General features: G+C 34.4%; 2 protein-coding genes and 1 pseudogene across 2 annotated transcripts; 2 read left to right on the forward strand and 1 right to left on the reverse strand.

The window, feature by feature from the left end:
* Positions 1-3,667: 3,667 nt before the first annotated feature.
* Positions 3,668-4,649, forward strand: LOC149171361 (elicitor-responsive protein 3-like). The gene is made up of 4 exons (XM_089425943.1): positions 3,668-3,734; positions 3,892-3,957; positions 4,328-4,448; positions 4,571-4,649. The coding sequence occupies exons 1-4, from the start codon at positions 3,668-3,670 to the stop codon at positions 4,647-4,649; spliced, it is 333 nt and encodes a 110-aa protein (XP_089282069.1).
* Positions 4,650-4,754: 105 nt separating this feature from the next.
* On the forward strand, positions 4,755-10,291 carry LOC149171362 (elicitor-responsive protein 3-like). Its single transcript, XM_089425944.1, has 5 exons — positions 4,755-4,791; positions 4,857-4,922; positions 5,271-5,397; positions 9,451-9,568; positions 10,223-10,291. The coding sequence occupies exons 1-5, from the start codon at positions 4,755-4,757 to the stop codon at positions 10,289-10,291; spliced, it is 417 nt and encodes a 138-aa protein (XP_089282070.1).
* On the reverse strand, positions 6,908-8,867 carry LOC149171363 (uncharacterized; annotated as a pseudogene).
* Positions 10,292-10,827: the final 536 nt, after the last annotated feature.

A 10,827-nucleotide genomic window follows, 5' to 3' on the forward strand; every position in this document is an offset into this window, starting at 1 on the left:
TGAAAATTTTGAAGATGTGATTTGTATGAACATATTACAGTGACAACAATACATTTATATGCAGTATTCCTATATTTATGGACACTTGTGCACCTTACATAGTGCATCCACATTTTTTTTGAACATTGGCTTATTAAAGGTCGAAATTTTTGGGCATTGTTTTTCAAACAGATTATGAGAATGGATAGAAATGCATCTACAAAATGTAACCTTTTCATTTTTAATGAAATGTTAAGGTTTTTTTCCAAGGAAAAAAATATAATATGATGGATTGATATAAAAATTTAGCTTGTTCTTGGTCCTAGTCACTAATGTGGTGCTTCTTGGCATTGTTTCCATTGTCTTCATTAGAATGTTATTAAATTCTCACTATCAAGAATATCCTCATCACTAAGAGGAATGCCATCCTCATTATCATTATATTTAACCTTGCTTTGAAATTCATTAAGAGAATGAACACCAACTTAAAGTCAATTAAAACTTGATCTTCAATCCTACACTGATCATCATCTTCATTTCCAATCTCATCACTAGGAGGAATAGGAAAATGATCACAATCCTTGGCCTTGTCACTATATCCACCATTAAACTCTTTACATGAAGGAAAATCATCATTTGTAATGACATTATCAGTGCAAATAAAGTCCCCTCTTAGAGGAAAATCATCATCATCGATGCCTCTAACTTCCCTACTAGGAGGAAATCTTCATCATATTTATCAATGCATTTAAATTTCACACTTGGAGGAAAATATTCATAATTATTACTACCATAATCATTTGAATATTATAATATTTCTCCTCTACACTAATACTACCATTGAAATCTGCACTAATAGGAATGCATTTATTTATTTATTATTGGCACTTATGTAATAATCCTCCATAGAAGCAATAGTCCTCATCATTTCCATTGGTGCTTCCATTAAAATTCTCACTAGGAGGAGAATTTTTATCCACGTTATTTGAATTATCATCAAAGTCACCACTTTGAGGTCAATTTTGAATATTATCTACATGATGGATGTCATTATTAAGTTGTTGAGAATAAATATCGTCATCACTTTCTTCCCTTTCACTAGTGGTGCTTTGAAAGTACTTACAGTTAGGAAGATCTTCATGAATATTCTTAATCTCATTGCTTGTGTTACTAGTGGTGCTTTGAAAGTACTTACAATTAGGAAGATCTTCATGAATATTCTTAATCTCATTGCTTGTGTTATGATCAAACTCTTTAATAGGTAAAAAAATACAACTTCATTATCATTGGATGCATTTTCCATAATATTCACTAGCATTAAAAGAACATGCTCATGAATAAGATGTTGATGTTTTAGAAATAAAAACTTCACTATTAGATAAATCCATAATGCCTCCAACTAAAAACATAGATACGAGTATAACTATCCACACTCCCATAAAATAACCTTATTATTTTAAAAATGATATTTTACTTTCAATTTTTTCTTTGTCTTTTCTAAAACATCCCCTTTAATATCACTCATAAACTAGTCAATTGGAGTTATCTTGGGTGGTTTGATAGAATGGTAGTTATCTTCCCCATCCAGGTTCAAATACCCTATAGTGGCATGATGAGCTATAATTCCTTGATAATTTATAATTTCTCCCAAGGAGGATGCTCAAGAGCACATGTTCCCTCCCCAATCTTAATATGATGTCAGCTCACATGAAAGGGAGCTATGGCTCCCACTATACTTGGCACATTGCATGCACTCATGTCTCTTCGTTGATCATAGCACAAAACCGACACAAGGTTAAATGTCATTTGAATATTCCAAGTGGCATAGGGAGGTACAAGAGGACTCAACAAGAGAATTCTATTAGAGTGTTTGAGTTGGAGGGAAAAATTGAGAGCGTTGACTGGCGCAAGTTAACCATTGTAGCTAGAGATCACCAAACATCTCCTTCTCTTTAGATGAGGGTAGTGGCCAACCAACGTAGATGCCTGGAGATTATGCCCAATAGTTGTTATGACTCACTGTTTTTTTTCTTGTAACACTAATGGTCTTTTTTGTCTTCTCATGTTGATATATGTCAAAGATTGACACATCCAACTTGTTTTTATAAGTTTCTATTTACAAGATGCTCTAGTTAGAAAAAGCCTTAGTAACCTTAAGACTCTAAACTTACGTTACTAGTCTAGTTTCCCTTCAAACAAACCAATAACAAATATATATATATATATATATAATCCTCATTTAACATAATGTGAAATACCTAACTTAAACAACAAAAAATCATAAACTATAATTATTATTTCTATTTTATTTTATATCTTTTCTAACTAATATTTTAAAATATTTTTATTTCTAATGCATTAAATAATTAATTATTAGGGTATATATTCGTTAATATATATATATATATAATTTTCCTTATATAAACACACTCTTTTGTTTTTATTCACTATTTATTCGATCATTAAAAATGTTGATTAGAAAGGTGCAAGTCGATTAAATTGAAATTCAATAAAAGAAATTCGGGTTATCAAAATATTAATAAGTTTCAATCCTAATAATTTACGATTTGTTTCCTTCTTTAAACAACACCCTAGCCTTATATGTTTTGCTTTTTCTAACCTTTGAAAACATTACTGAGATTTAGAAACAATTCAAATTTTGAAGGAAATTTGGAAGAATTAATTATTTATATAATTTATATTATTTATATTAAATATTATTTTTAATATTTAAAATTAAAATTATAAACAATTATTTATATTTTTGAGTTTAAAAAAAAATAACAATTAAAAATTAAAATCAAAACAACTACCACATTTAGATAAACAAGGGCTACATAGTAGTTAGTCCCTGCAACTTAGCTTAAATATAACTTAATTAAACAAAAAAAATAACAAAAATAGAGATTCCATCGCAAAAATAAAACAAATAATAAAATATTATATTGTTAAATGCCAGCACAAAAAATTAAGAAATATGATTAACTAATATATATATAATTGTTTATAATTAAATTTATTAAAATATGTTTTTAATATAAGAATAAGTCATTTTAAATTGAAAATATGATAAAAAAAAAATATAATTCATAAAAATAATAAATAATAAATAAAATAAAAAAGTTAAATAAAAACAAAATTAAAAACAAAAAATTAGTAACTAATAAAAATAAAAATTACTAAATAATTTATAATAAGACTTCAACCAATCATTTTACATATAAAGAATTTAAATAATAATAAAAATAACAAAAATTAAATTCCTAATGTATCAAAGATCACACCATAATTATTAAAACACATAAAATAAAATATTAAACTCAAATTCGTAATTATTTCAAATAAAAACATTCATTGTATTCAATGTCTTTAATAATAATAATAAATTAATATTTTTAAATAAAAGCGGTAAATCCAAGCTCAAATTCTATACACTTCATACCTCAAAGTGCATACTTATTACGCCGTAAGGCGTTTCCCTTTGAAATCAACTTTCCTTTATGAGCCTTTGATTTAAGTGTTAGACGATGAAAATAATCTTACCCATCCAATTGATTAGAACGGTATACGATGTGACCCCGCAGATAGACGGTTGCCCTCGCTAGATGCTACTCGCTCGGCGATACTATATTCCGGGACCCTGGATCTGTGGAAATCGACTTCAAGAGGTAGAAGGAAAAGAATCAAGATGCCGAGGGGAACTCTGGAGGTGCTGCTCGTCAATGCCGAGGGGCTGCAAAACACTGATTTCCTCTGTAATATATTATCATCCGAGCCGATCTCTTGTGTTTTAGGCGATCTGATAAATCTTTGGATTCGAATATTGCTAAAGAGACAACAGACTTATGTGTGTTGGTGTATGTTCAGTTGGATCTTTGATTTAATTTTTCTCTAATGTGGTTGTGGTTGCAGGTAACATGGATCCCTATGTCACTATCGAGTGCCTAACTCAGCAACAAAAGAGCAGCGTTGCGTCCAGTGAGTATGCATATTCCTATGGTTTTAGTCGTGTATTGAGAACATATATTATTGACAACATGGCTGACTAGTCCCTGATAAATAGATCCCCAATCTCTGATAAAATTCTTCCGTTCGCATAATTTTTAAGTTTGTTTATAGGTATCCAGGGTTTAAATGCTTTTCAAACAATGGGGAAAATGGTTACATTGTTTTAAGAAAGAGTTCGTGGTGAGGTCTTAGTTATGACTGAGTGCCCCTGGATTATCAGTGGGAAGAATAAATTACACAAATCTTTTCTATATGCAGGGGAAGTAGGGAGATTTCACAAATTTTTCCCCCAAAAATATATAGAGTTAAAAATTAATAGATCGGATCTCTGAAATTGTAGGTAAAGGTAGCAATCCCGAGTGGAATGAGCAATTTGTTTTCACTGTAGCCGACGGGGTTACTAAACTCACCTTAAAAATAATGGACAGCGATAGTGGAAACGCGGATGACTTCGTTGGGGAAGCAAGGTGTAGATGTGTCTCCAGCATTATGATCTCAGTCATTTTTTCAGATCCTGCAGTCTTTCATCGTTTTTCAATATTTCTGTTTTCTGATCATATATCTTTATGTTTCTAATTGTGGTGCACAACATTCCCCTGGAGGGAGTATTCATGGAAGGAAGCCTACCCCCGACTTCCTACAACGTTGTCCTTCCAGACTAGACCTACTGTGGGGAGATAAAAGTTGGCCTCACATTCACTATTAAGGTAGATTCTATATATGCAGAGGCTATTTATATCAGAAACGTTTCTTTGAATGGTAATAGGATGGATTCGAATATTGCTAAAGAGACAGCTGAATTATGTGTGCTGGTGTATGTTCAGTTGGATCTTTGATTTAATTTTTCTCTGATGTGGCTGTGGTTGCAGGTAACATGGATCCCTATGTCATTATTCAATGCCGAACTCAGCAACAGAAGAGCAGCGTTGCGTCCGGTGAGTATGCATATTCCTATGGTTTTAGCCGTGTATTGACAACAGATATCATTGAGAACATGGCTGACTAGTCCCTGATAAAATTCTTCCGTTCGCATAATTTTTAAGTTTGTTTATAGGTATCCAGGGTTTGAATGCTTTTCAAACAATGGAGAAAATGGTTCCATCGTTTTAAGAAAGAGTTCGTGGTGAGGTCTTAGTTATGACTGAGTGCCCCTGGATTATCAGTGGGAAGAAGAAATTACACAAATCTTTTCTATATGCAGGGGAAGTAGGGAGATTTCACAATTTTTTCCCCCAAAAATATATAGAGTTAAAAATTAATAGATCGGATCTCTGAAATTGCAGGTAAAGGTAGCAATCCCGAGTGGAATGAGCAATTTGTTTTCACTGTAGCCGACGGGGTTACTGAACTCACCTTAAAAATAATGGACAACGATAGTGGAAACGCGGATGACTTTGTTGGGGAGGCAAGGTGCATATGAGTCTCCAGCATTATGATCTCAGTCATTTTTTCAGATCCTGTAGTCTTTCATCGTTTTTCAATATTTTTGTTTTCTGATCATATATCTTTATATTCCTGATTGTGGTGCACAACATTCCCCTCGAGGGAGTACTCATGGAAGGAAGCCTACCCCCGACTTCCTACAATGGTGTCCTTCCAGATCAGACCTATTGTGGGGAGATAAAAGTTGGCCTCACATTCACTATTAAGGTAGATTCTATATATGCAGAGGCTCTTTATGTCAGAAACGTTCTTTTGAATGGTAATAGGATGGATTCATATTAGCTCTGGATATTGATTTGACATTTCAATTCATGGCTGATCGTCCGTCAACAACATGTCTCTCAAATCAGCCTCCACGGACAACAATCTGGGCACAACCAAGGAGCTTAGGGATTTAACACTTGAAACATAATTCGGGTTAAAATTTGGGATTTAGTTTCAATAGTAAACAATACTGCAACCAGATCAGACCCAATTAGAACTGAATAATACAGCTAAACTGAAGTATTCACAAATTTTCAAATTTTTTGGCCTGTATTGCAACCAGATCAGATCCAATTAGAACTGAATAATACAGCACTAAATTATTCACAAGTTTTCAAATTTTTTGGCCTGTCTCAGCCAAAAATGTTAGCTATGCTTTAAAGTTTAACCCAAGCAGGATAACTATACCAGCAAACTTTGTTAAGCAATTACCCTTTTGATAAGCCTTCTCCATGGATACCTTTGACCACCCAGGCTTGTAGGGCACCTACCTTACCCGGGAAGAAACAATTAGGATGAGTAGGTTAATGATAACAGAAACCCTCGTTAAGTGATCACCCTTTCAACTAGTTGATACAAATCTAATCGGGCCAAGCCTTATAGAAAGAGAAACATAACCGTTTATCTTCTATGCTATTACACATGATCAGTTAATGATGTGGAAGTAAGTCATTGCAAAACATTTGGTTAACTGAAACTCCCATTCTGTACAAACTGTGTTTTTGATGGTTGATATAATAATATTTCTCTAGATTGTGTTGGTTGTTGATTTTAGACAGGAGTTGTTTATTTCCAGGGATGTAGTCTAGTCTTCCTTTCTTACTTCGTCATTAGGTTCTGTGAGTTGCATATTTTATAGTTGGGGACTTTAATTAGTACAGGAAGGATAATGCTTCTCAGATGACAAGAAAATAAGCAAACAACAAAATATGCTTACCAGGATGACCTGTGTAAAATGGCCACAATACAGATTCCATTTTGTATAAGCAGCTTACTTTGAACATGATTCCAGCATGTTTTTGGTAATAATCAAGATGATAAAGAAATTACAAATGGTAATATTCCAGACATATGAAACGGTGGCAAGGAAACTCTCATTTTGCGTGAGGTTCACCGTTCAGGAAATCCATCATCCCCACTGAAACCAGAAAGCCAAGCCACGAATGCAACCATCACTATCGACCAGGAAGCACAGGAGAATCGAAAGACCTCCTTATTGAATGAATGGTTTGCAGTCTTCATCAACTCTGCCCATAGCCTCTAATATTGAAGAACATGTAATCAAATTATACGAAAATCCTTTAGAAGTCATTTCCTTCATTAATTTGACTGCTTCATCAAACATGCCCGCATTGCTAAGTGCACCAAGAACTGTGTTGTAAGATACGGCATCTGGCTGAATCCCCGAATTTTTCATTTTCTCGAACATCTTAAAGGCCTCTGTTGGCCCACCTGCCTTAGACAAACCATTCAAAACTATATTATGGCTACTAATATTAGGTTTACATCCTCGATCTTACATTTTTTTAAGCCATGAATGAGCTTCATCAACCATGCCTGCTCTTACTAGGCCAGACATTAATGCATTGTAGGAATACACATCAGGAATACATCCCTGACTTTGCATTTCTTCAAACAGTTTAATGGCTGCATCAATACGCCCTGCTTTACCAAGGTGTTTAATCATCACTGCATAGAGCCTTGAGCTGGAAGGAGTGTTGTTTTCTTTCATTTCCTTAAATAATTCCACTGCCGCATCATAACGGCGTGCCTTACCAAGTGCATCAATCAAACTACAATAGGCAGTAGGGCAAGGCCGAAAGCCCTTCTCGTCCATCTCTTCAAGAAGCATCAATGCCTTTTCCAATCTGTTCGCCTTGCATAAACCAACAATTAGAATGGAATATGTAAACGAACTTGGAGCAATGCCTTTTCCATTCATTCTCTCAAACCAATGCAACGCCTCCGATGGATTGTTAGATCTGAAAAGAGCTTCCATGACACTGTTATATGTTACCACAGTAGGATTGCATCCTACAGTTTCCATCTGTCCAAATAGCTTCAGAGCATCATCAAGTAGGCCTGCATCACCCATGATATCGATTAGTTTGTTGAACATGACCACATCGGGAGAGCAACCATCTTTTTGCATATCTTGAAATATTATGTATGCCTCTTGGACTCTCCCTGCTTTTCCTAGCCCATTTATTACTTCAGTGTATGTAAACACATTCGGTGCACAACGTGTATCCTTCATTTCCTGGAACAACTTCAAGGCCTCTATGCATCTGTTTGATTTAAACAAACTTCCAACCAGGATTGTATAGATCTGCGCACTAGGTTGCAGACCATTCTCCTTCATTTCTTCAAAAAGCTTAATCGCAGAGTCCACATCTCCAAGTTTCCCAAAGTTGGAGATGAGCATAGTATAAGTTACCGTATCGGGAAAACATTTCCCTTCATTGCACATTTCCATGTAAAGCTCTTGCACCTTATCATGAAAATTTGCCTTCATCAGCACACTAAACATGCAATTATAAGCATAAACATTGGGTTTGCACTTCTCTATCTTGATGAGATAAAATATGGAAAGGGCCTTTTCCACCATCTTTATCTTTCCTAGTATCCTAATAATTTCAGACAATATGCTAGGATTCATGCCATAGTCACTTTTCACCATCTTTTGCACTGTCTGCCACATTTCCCCCACTAGTCCCGCCTGCACTAAGCAACGGATGAGTGGCATATATGTGGTGGAATCATGCTTGAAATTCTTTTTCTTGGTAGCCCACTTGAAAAACTGTAACTTTACACCAATTTCTACATCAAGCTTCAAAACCTCCCTAACCAATCTGTGATCCACCTTCAGCAGTAGGACTTCTATGGCCTTTTCAGCATCAGGTCCCCACTTGAAAATCTTCAGGATTTTCAAAAACCTCTCATCTAGGTCCCTGGCTGAAGGGTTTTTTTCTGTTCATTCTGGCCATTGCTGATTGGCAATCCCCAGACCTAGTTTTAAGAGATGGATCTCTAAACATCTCCACTATCCCATCTTGGCTAGGGGAATCATTCCTGTTGTTGGATGCTGAGGTAATGAATCCACAAGTACCTGAGAAATTGTAAATGCCTGAATTTAGTAAATTTATTTACATGGGTTTTGCTCTACTACTCATCAGAATCGATTCTTAATATCCGCGAAGAAAGAAAAGAGGAAACGGGAAGATCCCCAATCTCTGATAAAATTCTTCCGTTCGCATAATTTTTAAGTTTGTTTATAGGTATCCAGGGTTTAAATGCTTTTCAAACAATGGAGAAAATGGTTACATCGTTTTAAGAAAGAGTTCGTGGTGAGGTCTTAGTTATGACTAAGTGCCCCTGGATTATCAATGGGAAGAAGAAATTACACAAATCTTTTGTATATGCAGGGAAAGTAGGGAGATTTCACAAATTTTTTCCCCAAAAATATATAGAGTAAAAATTAATAGATCGGATCTCTGAAATTGCATATAAAGGTAGCAATCCCGAGTGGAATGTGCAATTTTTTTTCAATGTAGCCAATGGGGTTACTGAACTCACCTTAAAAATAATGGACAGCGATAGTGGAAACGCGGATGACTTCGTTGGGGAAGCAAGGTGCATATGAGTCTCCAGCATTATGATCTTAGTCATTTTTTTCAGATCCTGCAGTCTTTCATCGTTTTTCAATATTTTTGTTTTCTGATCATATATCTTTATATTTCTGATTGTGGTGCACAGCATTCCCCTGGAGGGAGTATTCATGGAAGAAAGCCTATCCCCGACTTCCTACAATGTTGTCCTTCCAGACCAGACCTACTGTGGGGAGATAAAAGTTGGCCTCACAGTCACTATTAAGGTAGATTCTATATATGCAGAGGCTCTTTATATCAGAAACATTTTTTTGAATGGTAATAGGATGGATTCATATTAGCTCTGGATATTGACCAATCACTGTAAATTTCATTTTCAAATTTCGTTTTACAGATGTAAGAAGATAATTTCAATAAAAAGTTTAAACTTATTCCTTCTAGATCTTTTAAAGTTAAATATCTTTTTAGAATTTAATGGATTTAAGGATATAAAGGATCTATGGATATAAAGGATGTATTGTAGATTTTGAGAATATTCAAGATATATGAATATTATAGAATTTGAGAATCTTAGGGAGCAATACAAAGTTTAGACTTTAAAGTTAAATACTTTTCTAGAATTTCATGGATCCATGAATATGGTAGGTTTTGAGTATATTCAAGATCCATGAATATTGTAGAATATGAGAATCTTAGAGAGATTACAAATAAGATTAAGGTGAAATAGGTCAAACAAATTGACCAGGCAGATTCTATCATATTCTCAAATTCTAAAATATTCCCAGAATTTATTATCAAATTAATTTTGATTCCATAACCCTAACATGTAATTGTGTTTTTTCATATAAATTCCCATCAAATTACTTCAATTCTATGAACTTAAATATGTTTTTTCATATTATGGTGATTGGAAATTGCAGGAAGAAGAAGATTGCTGTGAGGAAGCAGCAATGGAGGAGGTCGGAGGGTGGAAAGAAAGCTCCTACTGACCATTCCTTTCAATTGTTATGTTCAGTACGTCACATAACATAGAAAACCTTCAAAGAAATCGAATGTACTGTCGCATCAAACGCAAGAAATTATGAAATAATGTTTATTGGGATTATATCATTCTGAAATAATGTTTATTGGGAGTATATCTGCATGTTTCCTCGACTATGACTCTCTTTTAGTGTCGCATCTAACACATAAATTCTGAAATATGTTTATTTGGAGTGTATCCACATCGTTCCTGGACTATGACTCTTTTTGTGTGGTTTGATGTTTATCTTTTCTACCAATCATTGAAACTCTTCATGGAAACGTTGTGATTTCTCTAGAGACTATACATAAAAACGAAATATTTGCTTGAAACTGGTTTGTGCCATATGACAGAAAATGAAAAACTTGTTTCGTAGCTCTACATTTTGAATGGTGATAAAATTTTGATAGCAATTGGGTTGTAATAATGAACGGAGTGGAAAACCCAATGGGGTATCGATCGTCTAAAGGCAACGTTTGGGCACGGCTTTCCTTTGATTTCTTC

This window comes from Pinus tabuliformis, chromosome 4_2 (assembly GCF_031772625.1).
Source record: "Pinus tabuliformis cultivar Carrire ecotype Pingquan chromosome 4_2, CPIR1, whole genome shotgun sequence".
NCBI lineage: Eukaryota > Viridiplantae > Streptophyta > Pinopsida > Pinales > Pinaceae > Pinus > Pinus tabuliformis.

What these genes read in the sequence shown, in the direction of transcription:
- LOC149171362 (XM_089425944.1), top strand. Translation starts at nt 4,755, where the DNA reads ATGGATTCGAATATTGCTAAAGAGACAGCTGAATTAT. An exon ending in GAAGAGCAGCGTTGCGTCCG is followed by an intron (nt 4,923 to 5,270) that starts GTGAGTATGCAT and finishes CTGAAATTGCAG; the next exon opens with GTAAAGGTAGCAATCCCGAG. An exon ending in GACTTTGTTGGGGAGGCAAG is followed by an intron (nt 5,398 to 9,450) that starts GTGCATATGAGT and finishes TGTGGTGCACAG; the next exon opens with CATTCCCCTGGAGGGAGTAT.
- LOC149171361 (XM_089425943.1), top strand. Translation starts at nt 3,668, where the DNA reads ATGCCGAGGGGAACTCTGGAGGTGCTGCTCGTCAATGCCGAGGGGCTG. An exon ending in AAAGAGCAGCGTTGCGTCCA is followed by an intron (nt 3,958 to 4,327) that starts GTGAGTATGCAT and finishes CTGAAATTGTAG; the next exon opens with GTAAAGGTAGCAATCCCGAG. An exon ending in GCGGATGACTTCGTTGGGGA is followed by an intron (nt 4,449 to 4,570) that starts AGCAAGGTGTAG and finishes TCTAATTGTGGT; the next exon opens with GCACAACATTCCCCTGGAGG.